Source organism: Arvicola amphibius, chromosome 1 (genome assembly GCF_903992535.2).
Source record: "Arvicola amphibius chromosome 1, mArvAmp1.2, whole genome shotgun sequence".
In the NCBI taxonomy this organism is placed as follows: domain Eukaryota; kingdom Metazoa; phylum Chordata; class Mammalia; order Rodentia; family Cricetidae; genus Arvicola; species Arvicola amphibius.
In genome coordinates, this window is record NC_052047.1 from 85001498 (window position 1) to 85025555 (window position 24058).

General features: G+C 44.6%; 1 protein-coding gene across 4 annotated transcripts in view; it reads right to left on the bottom strand.

Moving 5' to 3' along the window:
• Positions 1-1535: 1535 nt before the first annotated feature.
• Positions 1536-24058, bottom strand: part of Commd1 (copper metabolism domain containing 1) — a 116837-nt gene continuing 94314 nt past the window's right edge. For 2 of the 4 annotated variants that reach the window (XR_005286985.2, XM_038343892.2), the window contains exons 3-4: positions 2426-2501; positions 1536-1798 (exon numbers count right to left, since the gene is read on the bottom strand). Coding sequence is in view for 3 of the 4 variants with exons in the window: in XM_038343892.2 (XP_038199820.1) it covers positions 1770-1798; positions 2426-2501 (105 nt within the window). In the remaining variant the exon portion in view is untranslated. The remainder of the gene's footprint in view (positions 1799-2425; positions 2502-24058) is intronic. The other 2 variants (XM_038343883.2, XM_038343875.2) reach the window with 1 other exon arrangement.

Sequence of the window (24058 nt, forward strand, 5' to 3'; positions counted from 1 at the left end):
TCTTTTCCTCCACTTAACAGTGGGACACATTACCTACCTTCTAGGGTATGTGGGAGTACCGGGGGAGCAGAAGACGCTTTTAGAGCTTTTTGTCCCAAAACCACACACTCATTCTGGATGTAGTCTAAGTATTCATTTGAAGATATTTTCTGAAAGGCTCGGGGGGGGGGGGGGCGGGGAGCAACATCTAAAGCCTTCTGGTCATTGTTCCCTAACTTCTTCCCTTTGATAAGGGAAGGGAGCCAGACATTTCACAGGGGACACTGGAAGCTTTGAAAGTGTCTCCTAGCTGATTTAGGAGGAAGAACTTTCAGGAGATCTGGGGTAGACGCTTTAGAGCGGAAAGATGGCTACCATGGGCCAAGAGAACAACATTCTAAATGCATAACCCCAAACAACTACGATTTCCAAGTGTCAGGATCACATGACACACATGCTCACAAGGATTAGAGTTTCTTCTGCTGGAATATTCCTGGTGTTTGGTAACTGCCTGCGGAGGTGGTCCTGGGTTTTCCCCAAGGGGCCATGAGTTGCCTGTGTTGCTACTGGGAGAAGGAAGAACCGTTAGGAGGTGGGAGCCAGCGGGAGGAGGTCAGGTCATTGGGGACGCACCCTCGGAGGAGCCTGGAACCCTGCCTGCTCTTTCCGGTCAGGAGGGGTATGGCTTTGCTTCTTTATATGCTCCCTGCCATGATTCTCTGTCTCACCTCAGGCCCAAAACAAGGAGTCAAGTGACCATGGACTGACGCCTCCAAAACTGAGAGCCAAGAGAAACCCTCCCTCCGAGTTGATGGCTGCCCAAGCATTCTGCCTCAGTTACGGGAAGTCCATTAACATACTTTGCCACAAGAGCAGTTCTCATTAGACTAGTTCCTCTCTCTGTGTGTGCATGCACATTTGAATGTCCATGCTACATCTGAGGTCTGGTACGTGTGCACATGTGTGCACATGCATGTGGAGGCCAGAGGTTGATGGCAGGTGTCTTTCTCCTGTGTGTGTGCACACGCACGCCTGCCCCGTGAGACAGGTGCCCACTGCCATTCCTGGCAGGCAGAGCTCAAGCCCTAGAGCTCACAATCTAGAAGGGAGAACTAAGTCTCCTTGTCCTCTGCCCTCCATAGGTGTGCTGTGACATGTGGCCCTCTCCCACATACCCATATACACGCATTCACAGAAGATAAATGTAATTTTGCAAAATTGAGTACCCCTACTCAGATGAAACCCAACCTCTAGATTTATAAAGCAGCAATTCAGCTCCATCAGTCAGTCCCAGAAGAGTCTCAGCAGGCTCATGCTCGGCACTGAGGTGAGACCCTAGACCTGCTCACCTCCTCGCACGGTAAATGCGTGCTTTACCTGGAGCTATTTACCAGCAGCCTCCTTTTTAATTTCAGTGTTTTTATAGTTGTTCCTCATAATCTTTATGTGTGCTAAAATATGGGAACCTCTCCAATGGAGCAGATGTGAAAGTAAAAGTAGCCAGCAAGCAGACAACAAGCAAGATTTGAAAGGGAGGGTTTTTCTTTTTTTAAAAGTCATTTTTTAAAATATGTTTTTTATTTATTCTTTGAGACTTTTGCATATGTACGCAATGCCCGTGGGTACCCCCAGTGGGGACACAGGAGTCACAGGGTCGACGGCAAGGCTCTCGAACACTCCAACACTCTGTCCAGTCGCACGCACGCACGCGTCAGGCTGCCTGCATCAGCATGCCGATGCTCTCTTCCACCTCCGACAGTCTCTTCAGGACCTGCTTGACTTTAGCCTCGTCAAATTCCAGACACAGAAATTCCGATTCCTGGAAGACATAAGAGGAGGCTTCAGAAACCTGCAAGACGGCTGTAGCGGTCTGAAAAGGGAATGCCCCCACAGGCTCATCTATTGGAGTGTTTAGTCACCAGCCAATGAACTGTTTGGAAAGGACTAGGAGGTGTGGCATTGTTGGAGGGTTTGTCCCCAGGAATGGGCTCTGAGGGTTCAAAAGTTCACACAAAGACCAGTCTCTCAGCTACTGCTCCAGTGCCACGCCTGTCAGCTTCCCGCCGTGATGATCATGAACTAAACCTCGAAAACTGTAGTTGAGCCCCAAAATTAAGTGTTCTTTTATAAGTTGCCTTGGCCATGGTGTCTTCTCACAGTGATGGAACAGAAAGTAAGTCCGTGCAGCTATGGCCGTTCTTCTGGCATAAGCAAGCTCCTGACAGAGGCCCAGGGCCCCAGTGCAGTGAACCAGACTCGGGCCTTTAAACCTCTGTGATGCTTTACCATGCAGAGCAAATCCACACCGTGTCCTCAATGAAGCCCCAGTGTAAACAGGGACGAGTGCCACTTGATCTCATTACGAGAGGCGCTGTCCAGATGTACGGGAAGTACTTAGGTGTTGCTACTTTGCGGATGAAACTGAGGGCAGAAAGGCTAAACCCACCTGAAAAGTTTAAAATGGCACAGTCAGATACTGCACTCCCAGCCCTGGCTGACTTCAGAGTTCGTGCTGTCTCCACCTTATATAATAATGAAAGAATTGTGATTAGTCCCAAGTTAGTCTGGGCCAACTGTGATTCTGGCTAAAAAGAAATCGTGATAGGTTCACTGGGAAGCGTTGGCTAGACTCTAAGAAATGACCAGACCTTGAAAGAGCAGCAGGCGGTTCTCAGGGGCGACCACACGCTGTGAGGGAAGACCTACCTCAGGGATCTCCTCCCACCACATTGCCTCCAATCACTCAGGATTGGTGAGTCAACCTGGGGCTAGGTAAGTGTCTGAATCAGGTCTCTGAAGTATGTAGCAGAAACCTCTCCTGTCCCATTAAACCCCAACTCTAAACTGTCTTGGAAGAGATGGGCAAACATGGGTATTCCAAAGTATCAATCTTTTCTATCCTCAAGAACAGTTACTGAGTAACTGTTAGAGGTTATCTGTTCTAACTGCCTTGCTCTCCAGAAAGTAAAATTAAGGTTCCAGGTATGTCAAGTGACATGCCTAGTGGCCCTTTGTCTGTTAAGAACAGAATCATGGGATTAAGACTTTTACCTGCACATTTTCCTCTCTAAATACTAAAGGAGATCAGAACATCCTACCCCAAGAATCTACTTTGACATTGTTTGAGTTGAAGGTAACTGAAAATCAACAGCAACCTTCTAAAAGTTTCTTCTATCCAATCAAAGCAAAAAACTGAGAAATGAAGACGGGGGAATTTTTTGGTGGTGAAGATAAAAAGTTGACATAAATTATACAAACTTACTAAATTAATCTATATCTATAATTGTTTTTCTTCCAACAACTGACTGCTCCAAGTGACTTTATTTATCACCCTTCATTAATCAGGTATATAAATTTCCAAGTCTAATGGCTTCTGCGAGTTTTCAGGGTATGTATCTGAACATAATATTTAAAATATCAATGTCAATACTACTTGTAAACATCTTTTTCCTATTAGCATTTTCGCAGTTTAACCCCCAGGAGTCCACAGAGAGCCTTCTATAAGGGAAGAGGTTTTCCCTTAGGTGCTCCCAGCCCTGATCCAGAGCGGCAGGAGAAGGAGAGTCACGCTGCTGCTTGGCAAGAACGTTCGGGAGTTGACTTTGAAAATGGACTTTGTTGTTGCTGAACTGCTGCACAAACTGACAGCACTGGCCTGGGAGAAAGAGCCTCTTGGATGAAAGCTTCCACCAAGGAAAAACAATTTCCCCAACTATTGGAATCCTGTCCTCAAACTTGTACTTGGACAGGAAAGGAGCTTAGAAATTCTGTCAAGTTTTCATTTAGTCTAAGAAAACAAGTTTAAACAAGAGAAGAATATGGGGCTGAGAGTGTAGCTTGGTTGGCACGATGCTTGCCTAGCATACACAAAGCCTGCAGTTCGATACCCAGAATGTGTAAAATCCAGCACGTTGGAACACGTCTGTAATCCCAGGATTACAGATTCAATATCACCTCATGACTACACAGCAAGTTCAAGGCCAGCCTGTGGAACAGAAGACCCTCTCAAAATAAACAAATAAAGAAATAAATAATAAACACTGGCCAAAGAGATGACCCAAGAGTTAAGAGCTGGACAATCACGGTGACCAGGGGTTTGGATCCCAGCATGTGCCTGCGGTTGTGTCTCTGAGCTGACATAGGGCCAGGTCACGGGTGACAGGAGGATTGCCAGGGCTCACTGCTGCCAGTTTAGCTGAGAGTGAGCCTCAGATTCAAGGACAGTTGACAGTAGACACCCAGCACCCTCTTCTGGCCTGTGTGTGCGCATCTGTATGCAGACATGCGCCTACACTCACAGACACAAATAAACATACAAAAATATTAATAAGGAAACTTCCCATGTTTCAAATCAAAGAAGTAATTAACTTTTTTTCATAAATATTGGGCAGTTTGGCACATGTTTGGCATAATTTGGCAAAATTATCCAAGACCTAAGATTTGGCAGACTTTTATCTTTCATTCAGTTTTCCTGAGACGTTAGCTTGAGTTTCAAACATGTTTATTTAACATTTGGCCTTGGAAATGACAGTCCGGACACTAGCAATTATTAATGAATAAATATATACTTAGGAAACTGTAAAAGAGATTATGACCCATGTTTTCCTCCGGTGAGAGCCGGCTGCAGTATTAACTCAGTATTATATGTGAAGAGACTAGGATCTAGGATCCATCTTGGGAGCCATACATACACACACACACACACACACACACACACACACACACACACACATCAATTAAGCTCTGTTATATAGTTTTCTTTAATAACTGAAGGATTTCTATATGTGAGTGTGTATGTGCACATGTGCACATGCATGTGGAAGCCAGAGGTCAGCCTCTGGAGTTGTTAATCAGCAATTCACTGCCCTGGAGCTCACTGAGTAGGCTGGCCAGCCAGCAAGCCAAACATCTCCATCTGTCTCCCCAGCGCTGTGGTTACAAGCACGCCACCACACCTGGCTTTCTTTCAGGGGTTCTGGGCACTGAATTCAGGTCCTTCCATGTACCTTACTGGCTGCCTGGCTGGCCTGGAACTTGTTATGTAGACCAAGCTATCTGCCCTCCTCTGCCTCCTAAAGATGGGGCTAAAAGTGTGCACCACCACATCTAACCTTTAAATCTACTTTTAACTGATAATGAAAACATAAAAAAAAATCGTTTTTATAGAGTACCATGGGCTATTTTGAAATTTGCACATATTTGTGATATCTAAATCAAGTCAAGTGCACCCGTTCACTTCTTTAACAGTGAAACAGCGGAAGTCCTTCCTTCTAGCCTTTCGAAAGGGCAGTGTCTTGTTTGCATTGCTCAGCTGGGGGACATCTTAGCCTACCGAGATGGGGGCCCACCAATTAAACTCCCCGTCTTCCCGCTTCCTATTCTCCCCAGCGTCTGGTCCACCACCACTACTCTACCTTCTGTGAAACCGACTCTTCGGTGCTGAGGACTGAATGCAGGGCCTGACGCAAGCCCAGCACACTCTTCTATGACCTGCACCAACAGTGAGATCAGTGCATGTGCAGGTGTGCACTGCCATGCCACACGTGTGGAGGGGAGAGAATAACCTCATGGGTCAGTCCTCACCTTCCGGAAGTCTTGTTTCAAATGTTTTATACATTTTTGAGGGTGGGGCACTGCTATATCACACACATGGAGGCTGGGGAGAACTTGCAGGAGCAGCTTCTGTCTTTCTCCTATGTGGGTCCCGGGTCTCACACTTAGGCCATCAGGCTTGGAGGCAAGTGCCTTTACCACTGAGCCATCTCCATGGCCTGGGCATTAGCAGTTTTTTTAAAAGTAGGTACTGGGGACTGAACCTAGAGCCTCATAGCCCCAGCCTTCCATCTTGTTTTGAGACAGGGCCCCTGTTGTTTTTCTGTTTTTGTGTTGTTATTTGTGCGTGTGTGCGTGTGTGTAGCGCCAGGCTAGCTGGCCTGCCAGCATCCAGGGATTCTTCTGTGTTTCCTAATTCCCTGTAGGAGCGCTGGGAGTATAGATGCTCACGTTACGTGTCTGGCTGTTATATGGGTTCTGGGGATTTGAACTTGGGTCCTCATACTTTCATGGCATGCACTTTTACCCACTGAACTATCTCCCAGCCTGAGATTAATGTTTTTGTTTTGTTTCTCTGTGTAGCCCAAGCCATCCTTGAACTCAGAGATCTGCCGGCCTCTGCCTCCAGAGTACTGGGGACAAAAGGCTGTGTCACCACTGCCCGGCTGAGACGAATGTTTTCATATGCCACTTCTGATTGACAGGCAATACTTTTCTTCCCATGCCTGACTTGTTTCACTTAACATTGTGTACCCCAGTTCCAGTGAGAATGCAAATGACAGGTTTTTGCTCTTTTTTTCTTTATGACTGACTTATATTCCATATTGATATACTTCCCTTATCCACTCATCTGTCAATATATACTTAGGTTGTTTCCATTTCTTGGTTATTATGAATAATACTGTAATAAACACAGGGTACAGATATCTCTTTGACGTAATGATTTCATTTCCTTTGGACATAAGCCCAACAGTGGAACTGTAGGATGATATGGTAGATCGACTCTTTTCTCAGCTCATTTTTATGTGTGCGTATTGTCTGATGTATGTATGTATGTGCACCATGAGCAGGCATTAAGCCTGGGGTCAGAGGAGGGCATCAGGTCCCCTAGAACTGGAGTCGGGAAGGCTGTAAGTCATGACATGGGTGCAGGGAACTAAACTCATTTTCTCTGGGAGAATAACCACTGCTCTTAACTGCTGAGCCATTGCCCAGTCTTCTTAAAGTAATATCTTGTATGTGGTCTATACTGGTTATGAAGTCTTAGTCTTCCTGTAGCAGCCTTCGAGGTGCTGAGATTGTAGGCTTGTGACATCATGCCTGGCTTGGTGCTCTGGTGTAACCTGGAGGAAATTTTGTTAATTTGGGTAAAGCAGAACTAGTTTCCACAGAACAAAGGACATGGTACCCAAAGGAAAGCTGCTGGACAGTTTAAAGTCATCATGTTGAAGGAGGAGCAGTTTCACTGAAGCTTGTGAGAAACCAAATGTCAAACTCTTAACACACTAGTGGCTGGTGCTACTTTATTTAGAAGTTCAAATTGGGGTGCACCATCATTCCTGATGAGGTAAACCTTAGGTCAAACTTACCTGCAAATAACTGACAAACTGTAATATTTACATACAAGGAATTGAGATTGCTTCCTCTGCCCCAAACCAAAGCCATTTGGCATAGCTCACCATCATTAGTGAGGGGGAACCATTATGAAATGGCATTTACTTCTAGTACTTGGTAATGTACAGACTGAGATCAGGAAACACCACAATACATCTAAGAAAGGCCAGGAAGGAACACTAAATGACAAATTCCTTGGCAGGGGAGGAAGGAAGAGTGGTATTAATTGAATTAATTCTGGAAGGGCAGATTTTCTCCAAGTATAGGGATTGCCAATTTGCTCTGCCAGTAACAGCACTTGCCAGCCGCCAGGGTGCCAGTGTGGCAGCCGTGAGTTATCTATGACTAAGAGGAAACAGGCAGAGAAGTCTCTCTGTAACTCCAGAGGACACAGACAGGAGAAGCAGGGAATGAAACAACCGAGAGGAAGATGATTTTCAAATTCATAAAGTACTGATTTGGGGAGATAAAGTTTTAGATGACTGGGAAAAGGGGGCAGGGTTGTGGGGATTGATTTTGTGGGGTTCTCCATGTCTGCATTCCTGTGTGAGCCTGCGGAGGTTCCATACTGCAACAGACTGGGTGGCGCGCGCAGCACGGACTTATTTCTTGTAGCTTGTGGAGGCTAAAAACCCAAGAGCAATCGGCTAGAAGGTCTGCTCTCTCCTAACGCCATTCTTAGCTTCACTTCGCCATCTTCCCCCTGACCGCGTCTCTGTGAAAGGCATCCCCGCTGTTTCTATCTTCTCACGTGGACATCAGACACTTTGGGTTCCAGCCCCACCTAGTAGCTTCCTTTTAACTTCTTGCTTCAAAACATGGTTATTTTTTGAGGGCACAATAAACTTTGGTATAGAATTTAGAGGGACACGATTGAGTTCATTACACTCCCCATGCTTAGAGGTCCTGTGTTTATCAAGGATCTGGTATTTGCAGATGATAGGATGATAAGGTCAACGATCTCAGACTTAATTCCTAGTTTCCTGAACATATTATGCAAATATGAATTTCTAATAGCTAATTCAAAATAAAGAAAGCAAACTCAAAACAAAGCAACACCGTGCTCCCCCAAACCAAACACCCAAACACACACACACACACACACACACACACACACTGTGACTAGCCAGGGCTACCACATTCTTATTGTCTTTTATTTTGAAATGTTACTTCATCTGTGAGTACTGCCAGAATAAAAGCTGTCAGGAAGAGGATTAGAAAACAGCACAAAAGAGTTCTCTACTCCCCACTCTTAGATCTTGCACCTTGCACGCATGCTGTGTCCCAGTCCAAACCCTTGTTCTGGCACACCACCCTCAGAGAGAAAATGTGAATCTGAGGGACGGCGAGGGCTTGCATAGTGGGTGAAGTCAGACGGGCTCTCTAGCTCACACAGCTTGCTGCAAGCTTTTGGAGGCAATGGGTAGAGGTGGCAGAGAGGAAATCATCTCTGTTTTGAGGGTGTGTTCTGACATCAGTCGGCACTGGGCCTTTATTCAAATACAAAGATCAGCTCTCATATTAATGTGGTGTCCATAGACTGGAAACCTTTCACATGCATGGCCTCACTTGATCCGATAACAGTCCCGTGAACTCGAAGAGACAAACCCAGAAGTAAGCTACTCCGAACAATTATAGAATTGGCCGAATTTGCCCATCTGACCTAAAGAAGATTGTCTGAACCAAATCTGGGAAACTCTGTCAGAACATATAAGTGATTTTATGGGCTGTGGTATTTTCTAATCCCACTGATAGAAAATTGAGATCTCCCATTAGCTCAGGCACATTGTCTCAGTGGGTGGACCAACCCTTCGTGGTCCTGACTTCCTTGCTCATATTCTCCCTCCTTCCGCTTTTCAACTGGACCTTGGGAGCTCAGTCCAGAGCTCCGATGCGGGCCTCTGTCTCTATCTCCATCTGTCGCTGGACGAAGGTTCTATGGTGATATTCAAGATAGTCATCAGTATGATTACGGGACAAGGCCAGTTCAGGCACCCTCTCTTCCACTGCCCAGGGTCCTAGCTGGGGTCATCGCTGCGGACTCCTGGGAACCCCTCCAGGGCCAAGCCTCTTGCTAACCCCAAAATGGCTCCCTCAATTAAGATATCTCCTTCCCTGCTCCCATATCTGTCTTTCCTCCACCTCAACCATCCCACTCCCCCAAGCTCTCCCCAGCCCTCCCCTATTCCCCTCTCTTCCCCACCCCCACCCCCTTGCTCCCAACTTTTGCCTGGTGATCTTGTCTGCTTCCAATTTCTAGGAGAATCTATATATGTTTTTCTTTGGGTTCACCTTATTACTTACCTTCTCTAGGATCACGAACTATAGTCTCAATATCCCTTGTTATGGCTAGAATCCACTAATGAGTAAGTACATACCATATTCATATTTTTGGGTCTGGGTTATCTCACTCAGAATAGTGTTTTCTATTTCCATCCATTTGCATGCAAAGTTCAAGATGTCACCAAATCTAGCTGGACTGGGACTGAATGAGCATGGGATCAAACTGAACCCTCTGGATATGGCTGACAATTGGGGCAGACTGAGAAGCCAATGATAATGGCACTGGGATTTGTCTCTACTGCATTTCTGGCTTTTGGGATCCTAGTCTATTTGGATGCACCCTTCCTAAGCCGGGGCGCCTTGGACTTCCCATGGGGCAGGGTACCTTGCCCTCTCTCAGGACTGGAGGGGAGGAGGAAGTGGAAATTTTGATTGGTATTATTTATAAAGTAATAAAAAATTGAGATCTCATTTACTTAAAACTGTCCACAAGTCACAAACTAGAGTTTCAAAATTCAAATCTTTGTGAAAGGCAAAGGTAGTCAGCTCCTAACTAGGGAGGAACGAAGACCCCTTCCTGGCCACCATCATTCTTGTAGGAGACTTTGAAAGCTTTGGAAAAAGTGGAGGAAAGAGAAAAGTTTGTGGGGGTGGACACAGGGATTCGCTGCTGGCCCCTGGCAAAGAGGAAAAACTACAGTGAAAGAGAAACCAGGGCTGAGGATGTAGTTGCCTCGGCGCGTGAGGCCCGGGTTCTCAATGCCAGAGACACAGAAACAGGGGGTGGGGGTGGGGGTGGGGGTGGGGGTGGGGGTGGTAACCCATGCCCATAACCTCAGCACTGAGGGAGTGGAGACGGGAAGATCAGAAGTTCAAGATCATCCTCTGCTACACAGAAGGCTCAAGGCTAGCCTAGGCTACATAAGATTCTGTGTTTCCACTACCCCCTAAAAAAAAAGAGATAGCAGAAGGGAGGATTGTGGGAAATGCTAGTGAATTTGAAGTTCAGAGAGAGGCAAATCTATATTTAAATAATAGAAAATGGTAGCAAGAATGAGCAACAAAACGCCAAGCTTTGTCCATACTTCATTTCAGCGTTGGGACTAATCAGTCCTGGCCTTCAGCTGGATGTCGGGATTAATGAGTCCTGGCCTTCAGCTGCTCTTCCCTGCTAGAACCTTCTAATTGAAGTTACTAGAAGCTGTGCCTAACTTAGAGGATCAGAGGATGGGATTTTTACCTGTTGGCCATTGACTGCAGTGTATTTAAGTCTACATGGTGTTAATAAAGAGGGGCTTTGGTATCAGTGTTTGAAGGTCTGTGTGTCGGTCTATCTCTGCGTGTGTATTCTCAACCTCCAGCCCTTTGCTGGAAGCTCACGAACTGGGGTCTAGCGCATAGAGCGCAGACCAGGGCCGCGTTGCGCGGCATTTCAGATCAGTGAGGATAATTTTATCCTATTTTATAGAAAGATAAAGGATAATTTCTGAAAAGCCACAGAAGTAGAAGAGCCATCTTAAAAAACCGTATCTGGCCAGGCATAGTTGTTCATGACTGTGATCCCAGCAATACAGAGGCTGAGAGAGTCGGCATGTACTGGAGGCCAGCCTGAGCTACATGGTGAATTTAAGACCACCCTGGGCTACCGAGAAAGACCTTGTCTCAAAGTCAACCAGCCAGCCAACCAAACAAACAAAGCAAACTCAGTTCTGACTGGCTGGCTTTAGAACCTAAACACTTGTCACTTCACAATCTCAGTTTATATTTATGCATTTATGTATACTATAAATTCCACCATTGACAGTTACTAATGTTGCCACACCTGAATGCTAGCCTCCGGTTCAGTTAACTTTAATAAAGACTCAAAGGGAAGTTCAGTGCTGTTGGCATGACACTCCAAGTCCACCGACAATGTCATCCCGCCCTCCACCAATCACCTGATGGGGCGGTGAGGATTTAATTCTGTGGTACTGTACTTGCCTAGCAAGTACAAGGCCCTGGGTTTGGTCCCATCCGGAAGAGGAGGGAAGAAAGGGGTGGGGAGGGAAAGAAAGATAGAGGAGGCTGCAGATGGCAGTGACAGCTCACATCCGCCTGCGTCTGGAGAGCGCTGAGCATGAGAGCAGCCATTTAATGGGGAGAAGGCACAGCAGAGTTAATGTAGGCATGGGACCCAGGCTGAAAGCATGCTATAAGTAAGCTCAGTTCCTATAGCTTTTTATTCTGGCTCCTTCTGTAGTCCAGTGGAGTAGGATGGGTAGGGAGGAGCCACTATATAGATGCCTGTTATCATCAGTAGGAGAGCTAGAAACAAGACTACCTTCTTCTATGAACCAAAGTTCCAAACTTCTAGAATGAGATTCCTTCTCCTATCATGCCAGTCTTAAGCCAGCAGAACCAGAACACTAGCTTGAACCTGGGGTGCTTTCCATCAGCAGTAACAAGAAATCACAGATTCTGTCTTGTCATCTAAGAAAATCAAATTAGTCATTAAAAACCAGACCAGGTACTTTTGGAATGTGAGAAGACAAATGTGTTAAACTCTGAGCTTCAACTTTTTGTAGCCTTCATCTCTGACCCACATCCATCCTCCAGATAAGCCAAGGATAAGATGATGAGCAGGAAGCGTCTGTGATCATGTCTCATCACAGATTCGAGGCCTGACTGACGACCGTGCAAAACACAGACCTGGCAGCACGTATACTGTTACGAATACGAACACAGTTGTATTCCATTCACTTGTTTGTTGGTTTACTTGTCTTTAAGGCTAGGGAGCAGACAGGTCCTCGTGCATGTGAGGCTAGCGCTCCAGCTCTGAGCTACGTCTCAGCCCAACTACAGCCTTAGGAAGTTTCCTGACCCTACCCGACAAACAAGCCGTCCCTGCTCAGAATGTCTAGAAAACTTGATGAGATGACCTCCACCTCCTCTGCCAGCGTGTGGCTCTCGCTATGCTTTCATATCCAGTGAGCACGGGCTTTGAAGCCACACCAACCCAAATCCAAATCTAAACCAAGATTCCACCATTTTAGAGCTGTCTCAAGGTGCACTGGTTTGTACTTTCCGACTGCATGGCTGCAGTCATGGTTTTGAACAGGTCTACTGCAGAGGTCTCTGAGGTGACTCAGCGGTTCCCCGAGAAGTAAGCTTATGCAGCACACCTGTCTATTTTATTTGTATCTTACCCAACACCATGAAAATGGTATTGGTTAGTTATACACTGTTTCTCTTCTCCAAAGGGAAAAGCTAAGTACTCACTCTGACACACTCTAGGACTCTCCAATATAGTCCGGCCAAGGTACATTGGCAGCCTGAAGTCAGCCTAAGGCTGCCTCTGATACCCTTCTGCAGTATAACTCAGGAAGCACACAGCCATCAAGCTAGTGGAAGAATACCAGAGGTGGCAGCTGGCTGTGGCGGGGCAGAAACACAAGCAGGGCTCCAGGCTGGAGCTGCCAACGCCCTGTTATGGGCTCAGCTCCCAACTCTGTTCTCTTGCCATCACTGCCAGTCTTTAGACAGGGAAGAAGACCCAATTCAAGCATTTTTCTTGTAATCAAATCGAGAAATAATTCTAATACTCAACAATCACATAGAAAAACCAGGAACTGGGAGTTTAACTTCACCTGAGCTGGCATCCAGGGCATTGCCAACCCACGGCGTTGGTGTGATATTCCCACCCTCTCCGCTCCGCAGAAAACGCCAGTGAAGGTTTTCAGGTCACGGTAGATTGACCCTGTCTGTGTCAGGGACACAGAGGGAACAAGGCAAGAGTGAACAGCTGCAGCGTTAACTGTGGAGATACCACCCTGGAGGCTTGGGATCAGACTTATTTATTTTTGTATTATTAACTCAAATATTCTGTCATTTGTCTTTCCCCCCATCTTCAAATGAAAGTCAAATACTCCCTAGGGGGTTAAGAAATAAAAAGAAACAAGACGCCTCTTGTATCCCTCATTTCACGCTGCAAGGAAGGGCCTCCAGCAGCTGCTTCCGGTTTCTATCTGCGAATCTGAAGAGAAAAATTCAAATTATCTTTATCCATGAAAAGTAAAATACTAAATATGAACTTTAAAAGGAAATTTCTGCAGAAAGAAGGGTGACTCAGTTAAGAACCACTCGGGGTTAAGAACGGCACTTGCTGTCTTGCAGAAGACCCAGGTTCTGCTCTAAGCATTCACATGGCAGTTCGCACTCATCTATAACACCAGTTTCTGGGGACCCTCTTTTGAACTCTGCAGACACCAGGCACACATGTGGTGCACATACACACAAGCAGGCAAAACACTCAAACACAAAAAATAAAATAATAACTCTAATAAAACATTTTAATAATAATTTCTATAATTATGTGACTTCCAGGGCAGGGGACCAGGGGTGAGACTGATTCTGAGAGATACATTACAATAGTTGTGTTGGGCTTAATTTAACATCCACTGCAGGGTAAATCTAAACGTATTAACAATGAAGATGTGGTACCCTATTATAACGGCTTCCTGGAAAGTACCAGAAATACATACATGCTTTTGCAGACGTACTTAACGTGGAGAGACCAGCTCTTCTTGGTTGTCTGTGCTATGTTGGGACTCAGAGCACAGGAAGAAATGCTTCTTTGAAGTTCTTCCTACCCAAAGGGCCCATCTTTCAGAAGATTAACGCCCAGGAAAAAACCTTAGAGTTGCCACCACGCCCAAAGGCTTGGTGAAACCTGGCCTAGAATATTGTCTGCTCTCCAGGCTGATTTATCACGTCCCCATAATGACAATCCTACAGCTTCCTCCTCTACAGCTGCCTCCACCTCTGTCTTCCCTGGCCCTTGTGAAAAAGGTTTTTACGGCTCAACCATATGGTGTCTTTTAGCTTCACACTCTGTGACTCCTGGCGGCCTGCATGTCAAGAAGCATGCATTCCCTTTCTCTTGTTGTTTGCTCTCACTGTTTTGGCAGATTCCGCTGTCAGGCCTTCAGAGGGCAGCGAATCCTTTAGCCCCACAACTGCATTACTCCTGAGATCCGGTACCTTTCTAAGTCAGTACACATTTGAAGCATTTTGAAAGTTAGAGTTAAAAAGGAATCTAAACATGCTACTTGTGTGTTTGTGTGTGTGTGCGCATGTGTGGTATGCTTGAATGAATCATGCTCACACGCGTGGGAGGCAGAAGTTGCTGTCCCGCTCCTCAATCATTTGATTTACTAAGCAGCATTTCTAGATGAGTCTGGAATTCACCAGTGTGACCTAGTCTAGTCACACACCCCTCCCCCACCCCCACAGGGGGCAACCCCTCATCTATGACTTTTAAATGCTAGGATACTAGGCTGCGGCCAGGCCTGCCCAGCTTTCACGCGGGCTCTAGGGATGCAAACAGTTCTCACGCTTACATTATCTACTGAGCCATCTCCCCAACACCAAATTCTATTTTAGACCCAGTTTCCCTCCACAGAGAAGTCAGGAAGTAACCTTCTCCATCTCAGGTATCCATGAAACCCAAAGCAGTATTGGGGTGGGGGGTGTCACTGTTATTTTAAAGGTTATACTGTTCAAATTTAGATGTAGCATTACTGGCTGTGCAATTCTGGTGGGAAAATTAATTTGCTTAAGGTTTCCAAAATGAAAAAGAATGGGAGAATGGCATCTATTTTTATGTGCCTGTCGCAAAGGCTAATTAGCAAATATTCAAGCCTCAGTATTACATTTTGTATGCAAGAGTCTCCGTGTTCTCTCTCTATTCCGCCACTCTATCCTGTCTCCAGCCACATTCCTCACCAGCCTCTTTCCTTTAAAACAGGCCCTTTGCTTTAACAGTGAGAAACGGCCAGGTGAAGGATTCCTGGTGAAGGACTCCTGGCGCCTAACCCTGTACCTGATAAAAACAGAAGGCTGTTCTCACATTGGGGCACCAACTGCATCTGGCAACAACAAAGTCCACAGTAAATCCTGCTTTGCTTGCTTTTACTGACTTAACTCCCAGGAGCTGTGTGAGCTGCGAGGGTCTATCTCCTTGCAAGGGTCAGACATACTATTTGCTCCCTTTTCCTTCTTACTAGGTCTTTATTTAACAAACCACCCACTGAATTAAAATATGAAGAAGTGGCACAGACAGGTCCAGCCGTAAGGAAGCCGGCAAGGTCTCAGGACTGAACGTTGAGGTCTTCCTGCCCTTGAGAACCGGTATCTTCATGCTTTCATTCCCCAAAGCAGCAGAGCGTCTATTTAAAACGTATTTTCCTCATTTATAAAAGAGCTTTTTACCATGTAAAAGACAGTAACAGAAGTCTATAGTCTCAGATTGCAATTACAAGCTAATAAAGTAGTGCTCCCGATTGCTCCCACTGTATTGTAGACAGACCCCTGGCACCACTGTAAACTCCAAGCTAAAGGGATGCAAAAGTAAAGGCACTACTGGTGGGGGCATGGAGGATCCACTCTGAAATGATGATAAGACCCAGTGTATGTCTAAAATATGCCTCTTTCACATAAAAATTTTGAGAAACACCAAACATAGAAGCCCTGAAAAACACATATGGGGGTTTCTAATTAATTAATCCACGTATGTGAACTATACCACGGCATGTACAGAAAGAAGTCAGCCTTCTCCTTCTGCGTGGATCCTGGGACTCAAGTGCCAGTTGTCAGGCTTGGTGGCAGGCGTCTTTACCTGCTAAGTTATGTCTCTTTACATTTATATTACAAAAATTTCTTTCTTAAGGACAAAGCAAGAAGATCAAATCACTACAGATTCATACTTAAATCTGCATAATAAATCTTACATTTGTTTTATGTACTTTCCTTGGCTGTTTTAGACAGACCGTTTTCCTACTTCCTTCTTGTTTTAGAGAATAATGGTTTTTAGACCTTGTTGAGATCAGGCTGTGCCCTGCCCTGAGTTACTCCATATTCTATAAAACTGGTTTGTTTTTTTTTTTTTTAAGATTGTGCCTTGCCCTCAGAAACTCCATTTTACGAGCAACATCTGAATCCATTCTGAATGCAAAAGCACCTTGATGGACGGGTGTCCAGGACCACCCAGGAGGCACTGACTGACAACTCATTCCTAAGAATAGAAAGGATGCCACTGTATAAATTTATTGTTGTGAACTGGGACTACAGGAGCTCACAGGCATATGAAATCCCGTCAGGAAAGTGAGCTTGAGAGCTGACGCAGACACAAGACTCAATTCTCACACTATTGTCTGTCTTCTACAGTCAGCGCCAACACTGCTATCCTTCGGTAACACAAGATGACATCATTTGTTGGGAGATAATGAAGACCCAGTGTAAAATTACAGAACACAAGAGGAGACACCGGAAGACGCGGGCTCTGCACCCAATTCTGTCACATAATATCCTGGGAACGGCAATGGCTCACTTAAACTGCTTGGAGCCTGGCATTCTTCATCTATCGCGTCTCAGAGATTTTTAGAAAGTTTTAGAAAAGAACACAAAAACATTTGAAAACACTGAACAAAGGTAACTGTAATTCCCTAATCAAATGCTGACAGGAAGACTCGAATGAGCAAAGTCACAGGAGTAACTACAATTTCTTGACCAGAATAAGTCACTGCGTACATACTCCCACCTCCCAAAATCTACCCTTTGGAGGAAACAAATCCTCCAAATGGCCCTGTCTAGTGACTGCTCTGCTTTACTGGGTATGATATCGAGGTTGGAAGGATTGCTCAGTCAGTAAAAGTGCTCGATGCTCAAACATGAAGACCTGTGGTTCCCAGCCGCTGTGTAAAAGCCAGGTGTGGGGTCAACCTCTGTACAAACGAACATATGTATACATACAACTTAAAAACAAAATCTTTCCTCTCCTTTTAAAAATATACACTATGATAGTTTCATATCCATGTGATAATTCTGGCCACATTCATCCTCCTGTCCTCTCTTGTCTTCTTTGACCCCTACCTGGCCCCTCCAAGTTCCTGCCCCACTTTATGTCCCTTTGTTTTCTTTTTAAAAGTCTTTTATCTTAAAAATAAAATGATTTCACTTCTTGGCATTCCACTCCATAATTAAATATCCTTATTTAGAAGTTACTCTTAATTATGTATAACTGGGAGGGAGAAGTCAGTTGAAATTCCTTTCCTAACTATTAAGACACTGCCTACTGAGCACCTAGATGACTTTTCTACTCAGATGTCCCGTTCTGTTTTCTTGGGTAGCTACAGCCACCACCTTTAATTCAAGCGTGTGTGGGGGCAGGCAGGCCCAGGAGCGATAAAGTCAGGCAGCGCGGGCAGAAAGCACTGAAGAGCTGGGGTAAGCAGTGAGCAGCTGTAACAAAGGGACGGCTGTGTCTGCTTTACCCTCTTACGTACAGGAAAGTGAGCTTATAGGAATGCTAGGCAGGGGGAAAGGGCTCTTTGCAGCTAGCTGTTTCCCATGACCACTTAGGACATATGAATGCCATGATCCATGGCCAATAACATCCCTTCCAAGTCAGACAATGGGTGCCTCTCATGTCACAGACCCCTTTGGGACTTATGAATGCCAACATGGTAGCATTCTCTGACATGCGCTGTGCAGTTGACGGTCTGTAACCCCTTACAAATTGTGTGGTCAGTGGCCGATAACACCCTTTGATGTAGACCGCAGGAATACACCTTGCATAGACAAGCCCAAGCCTTCCTGGGTCTTACAAAGCAAAAAAGACACACACACACACACACACACCTAGAGACAAGTAAGAACTGGAGGGAGTTAGTCCTTTACTGAGATGAGTGCGTAAATGCTCCCAGAGACCTCTCACCTACAGATCTCTCCGGCCACACTAGTCAGAAAGTACAAGCCTCCCTCCTTCCCTCTTTCCTGGGCAGAACATCCCAGAGCCCTAAGCCCATTTACCCTGGCACTACGGTACTGCTGCTGTCTCACTGAAATGAACATGCCAGAGCCCTGAGCCCATTTACCCTGGCACTGTTGCTGTCTCACTGAAATGAAGCCTCCACCCCACCCCGCTGCTCCCACGTGGACACTACTGAGCCTTCCTGCTTTTTCCAGCTCTCACTCAGAAACCAGGACTTGCTCTTCCTCACTTTTCCTGGCTGCTGTGAGGAACCCCAGTTTATCTGGCCTGTTACGTTCTTTCAAACTCCAGTAAAACTGTCCTGAGTTTCCTTTAAAACAAAACAAAACAAAACAAAAAAACCCCTCCTATTAATGAGATTAAAAACATGCAAAGAAGGTGTAGGGAGAAGGCTCAGTAGTCAGAGCACTTAGTACTCTTGCAGGGGACCTGAGTTTGGGTCTCAGAACCCTCACAGCAGCTCACAATTGTATGTAACACCAGTCCCCCGGGAATACTGTGCTCTCTTCCAGCCTCCATGGGCATTGCACATGTGATAAACACACATACATGAAGGCGAAATGTTAATACGCATAAAATAAAAAGGCTGAATTGTTTATTTTAAAGAACACTTACTGACACTGATACATGGTTTATTACCACTTTCTGATAATGGGGAAGGATTAAGATGGGCCTTGCACGCTAGACATGGGAAATACGACACGCTAGGTTGAATAAACTGAATGAGAAAAAAAACTGAGGTTGAAATCTGCCTGGTAAGTTGTGGGGAGGAAATAGTAGAGGGATGAGCTTGCTGAAAGACTAGATTCCTTTAGAGGAACAGGAACACAATTACCAATCTTTAATAGGCTTGAGGCAGACAATACATTTTGCTATCTGTAGGATGTGACTTAAGAGAACACCCCCACATTAGAATGTTAGTTTGCATACAGAAATATCTCTTTATCCAAAAAGTTAACAATATAAATAGCCAGTATCTTAATGAGGTTTGGCTACTAGGTACAGCAGACCAGGGAATGTTTACCAAGAAGGTGCTACTTACAGAGAGGGCACTTAGGTAATAGTAAACATAGGTGTCTGATGTTCCAGTAAAGTCTTAGATGGTTTGAAGTGACATCACCTACTGCAAGTATTTAGTTAGGTATGAAAGGCACAGAATTTCACTTAGAAATTCTCAAGCTCTGGTTATTGCTAATTAAAAATTTTTCTCAGTTGGGCGGTGGTGGTACACGCCTTTAATCCCGGCACTCAAGAGGTACAGGCAGGCGGACCTCTGTGAGTTTGAGGACAAGAGCTAGTTCCAAGTCAGGTTCCAAAAACTACAGAGAAACCCTGTCTCAAAAAACAAAAAGAAAAAGAAAAGAAAACCCAACAGGAAAGAAAATTTCATGTTTTTAATCTTTTGACCTGAGAAAAGGTAGTGTAATAATCCTCATGTTTCTATTAAAAACACTATGGACCTGGGAAGATCTAGAAAGATAACAGACATACTTTTCCTAAATTCAGCCCCACCTTTGCTTTTAACTCTGTGTGAAGCTCATCTCTCATCTCTTAAAGACCACAGCTACTTCTGTAAATTGGGGTAATGGCATTTGCCTCACCACTTCAGAGGCAATTTGGGAATTATGAAACAATATTCTCAAAGCTCTTTGAAAGGCACAGATGCAAGGTCTTAATTATCACCGATCAGGGCAATTATTCTGACATCATTTTTCCTACTTAGAGTTTTCTAAAGCCTCTTGGAAAAGCAACCAAAACAAACAAAAAATTAAAATATAAATCGGCTTATCTAACCTAGATACAGGCCAATTACAACAGCTGCAGAGCACTGAAAACTACCAGTTAGGTAAGGCACGCTGTAAAAACAACGGGTGGCAATCGGGAACCCCTGGAAGGGATCTGAAGATGGCGTCCTTCTGTTTTGTTCTGAGGCAAAGTCTCAAGTTCACAGTCACCCTTCTGCCTCGGCCTCCGAAGGGCTCGGGTTAGGGGTGCTGGTGTGGGCCCCATGCCTGGCAAAAGAGCCTTTGTGGGTAGAAGAGGTGATGGTTGAGACAGGGTCTGTGGAGCCCCGGCTGTCCTGAAACTCAATAGTAGACCAGGCTGGCCTTGAACTCAGAAAAATCTGCCTTGTGTAAGGGCTGAGATTAAAGGTGTGAACTACCTCACCCAGTCAAAAGAATCTTTTTAAAGAGGTTACAAAAAAAAAGGTTTTTCCAATTATTTTTATTTTATGTGTAGTAATATTTTGCCTGGATATATCTATATCTGTGTGGCCTGGTTAGGCACATAGGTGGAGGCCAGAAGAGGGCTTTGTATCCCCTGGGATTGAAATTATAGATGTTTATTTATTATGAGATACCATGTGGGTGCTGGGAACTGAATCCAGATCCTCCTGAAGAATAGTACTTGCTCTTAACTGTTTAGTCATCTGTCCAACCCCTGAATATCTGTAAATGAATTGAGACAATATTGTGCAAGCCCTCTACTTTCCTGACTTATAACAATGAAAATGTGGTTATCAAGAAAAAATTAACAAAATAACCTAGAAGCCTGTTTTATTTACTTTTAAATTTACATCTTAATGTATTTTTATTGAATGAATATTCTGCTCACCGTGTGAGCCTAGTCCCCGAGGAGGTCAGAAGGGGGCATCAGAGCACCTAGAATAGGAGTTACAGGCGTCTGTGCCGCACTATATGGGTGCTGGGAATCAAACATGGGTCCTCGGCAAGAGCAGTCAGTGCTCTTAATCTCTGAGCCATCTCTCTAGCCCCAGAAGCCAAAGTTTTAAATTTTGCTATACTTAGGAGAAAACAGAAAGACACTAATTAAGAACTGTAGAAACTGATATAACTTCAGTAGCTAAGCAGACTGTGCCACGTGATCTGTGGAAAACTAAAGTGCTGGTCCCCTAACTGGGAGTATCTCCTGTTAGACCCCTATTTTGGTCCCCTCCTCTCCGGGACTACATTCTTTAAAAGCCCATGTAGCAATCACACACTAGACATTTCTTTTCCTCTCCTGGAGCAAAACTTCTGTTTAAAACATTCATTTACAAAATGTTCACAAAATCACAAAATGTTTCACTTCATAGGACATGGACAAAGAGAACAGGTTGAATGACTGACTGGTTTGCCTTATGTTGCTGTGATAAAGACACTGACCATTTCGGGCCACAGGGCAGCCAGGGCGGGGACTGGGGGTAGACTACTGAAGCAGAGACCAAGCACTAACGCTTGCCGGCCTGCTCCCCCAGGCTCCCTCAACTAGTTTTTTTTATACAGTGCTGCCCCTCCTACCTCAATAAGCAATCAAGGAAATGCCCCACAGACATGCCCATGGGCCAATCTGATGCAGGTTAGACAATCGTAAGAACACTGGCTTAGATACAGAGAGATCCAGGATGCAGAGACTGAGCCTCTGTAGATTAGAAGTTGGCAGCAGGGCTGGCGGTTGGGAGCATGGCTGCTCTTCCAGAGGACCGGGGTTCAATCCCCAACCCCCACATGGTAGCTCACACTGTCTGTAATTCCCATACCAAAGGATCTGACACCCTCTTCTAGCCTCTGAGAGCATACTATGCAGACACATGCAGGTGAAACACCCATATACAAAAATATCTTTAAAAAGGAGAAGATGGAGGAGGAAGAGGCAGTAAGGATGTCCTTTTCTACGAGAGAGAGAGAGAAAGAGAGAGAGAGAGAGAGAGAGAGAGAGAGAGAGAGAGAGAGAGAGAGAGTGCCAGGCAGTGGTGGTACATGCCTTTAGTCCCAGCACTTGGGAGGCAGAGGCAGGCAGATCTTTGTGAGTTTGAGGCCAATCTGGTCTACAGAGCGAGTTACATCAGGAAACCCTGTCTCACAAAACCAAAAAAAAAAAAAAAAAAAAAGAAAAGAAAAAGAAAAAGGAAAGAAAGAAAAAGAAAGGAAGAAAAGAAATTAGCAGCAAACTTCAGCTGCTAACCAGGATCAAATCTGGCTTGCATCTGTTTCCTTTATCAAAGTTTCATTGGAATACAGTCAGGCACATTCATTTTTTTATAGTGTCTATAACTGCTATCAGGCTAGAATGTCAGAGACAGTGTGGCACACTAAGATTAAATTATTTACTTTTTTTTTCTTACAGGAAAACTCAGCTAGTCAAAACTGCAAAAAAAAATAAAAAGGTCTCCTTTTCCACATCACAGAGAAATAAAAACCTCATCACTGAGCTAGAGAGACGGCTCAGTGTTTTAGAGCACTGGCTGCTCTTGCAGAGGGCCTCCGTTCAATTTCCAGCACCCACATGGCAGCTCGATACCACCTCTAGCTCCAGCCCCAGCAAGTCCGTTAGGCACAGGATACATGTAGGCAAAAGACCCATGCACATAAAATTTTAAAAACAAAACAGCATCACAAAATTTTTTTTAAAGTATATATGCTTTTGGAATTTGTTCTTTTGTATGGGGAATCCTATATCCAATTTCAATTCTCATCCTAGTGACAATTTGTATTAAAGTCATGAAAATCTGGTTGACTTTGAGATCCAATGATAACTATATAAATCTCTCTCTCTTCTCTCTTTCTCTCTCTCTCTCTCTCTCTCTCTCTCTCTCTCTCTCTCTCTCTCTCTCTCTCTCTCTCTCTCTCTCTCTCTCACGCATACACACCCCAGGAAAGGAAAATTAGAGCAACAGAGCTGGCTTACCAGTACAGCCCTGGCTGACAAGCAGGAGGACCTGAGTTGGATCCCTGAGATCTACCTGGTAGAAGGAAAGAACTGACTCCTGCAATTTGCCCTCTGACCTCCACATGTGTGGGGGACATGTACCCCCTACACAATAAGTAAATAATAAAAATAAAATAAAAGAGCAATTAGATCCTGATTTTTACTACATACAAACACATTTTCATTAGGTTACAAACTCTGTGTTAATGCAAAACAACTCAAAGAGAAAAAGAAACAAAAACTAAAAGAGGTAGGATGTAGTTGGTTGCTTTTTGTTTTCATTTCTTTGCTCTTCTCTTTTTGGGGACCCGCCACCCAGCTCCTAAATAAATACATGGAGACTACTTTCTTACGAATGCCTAGCTTTAGCTTGACTCCTCTCCCTCTTTTCTCGATCTCTGATCTTCTCTTTCCAGATTTCTCCTTCTGTTTATTCTCTCTGCCTGCCAGCCCCACCTATCCTTTCTCTGCCTAGCTATTGGCTGTTCAGCTCTTTATGAGACCAATCAGGTGTTTGAAGCAGGCAAAGTAACACAGCTTCACAAAGTTAAACAAATTCAGCATAAAAGAATGCAAGACTTCTTTGCATCACTAAACAAATACTGCACAGTATGAACAAATGTAACACATCTTCACTAATATTCCACAAAAGTAGGACATTTTTAGAGGGGCTCTAATATGTTAGAAGTAGAAAACCTAAAATAAATGCGTAACACGACTGACACATTAAATACACAAAATAAAAATCCTTCCAAAGGGGAAGACAGCATCACTAACAAAGTTTAAACAGTAATAAAAAGCAATACCTAGGTTTAAAAATTCTCTCAAAAAAGCTGTAAGATGACAAAAAAAATTCGAAACAATTCAGTAGAAAGTAACTGAGTACTGAAAGTAGAATGTATAAGATGCAGTGGGCAACTGATAAGAGTCCATGTCAGCAGAAGCTAGACATATGGCAACGTACTCAACATCACTAAGAGACAAAAGAATACAGAGCAAAATAATAATAAAATCCTTTTTAAAATCAGATTGAGGAAAGTTAAAGACTGCTAATATCCAGGAATGGTGAGGAGGGAGGCAAAAGAGCACTAGGCATTGTTAATAAAAGGG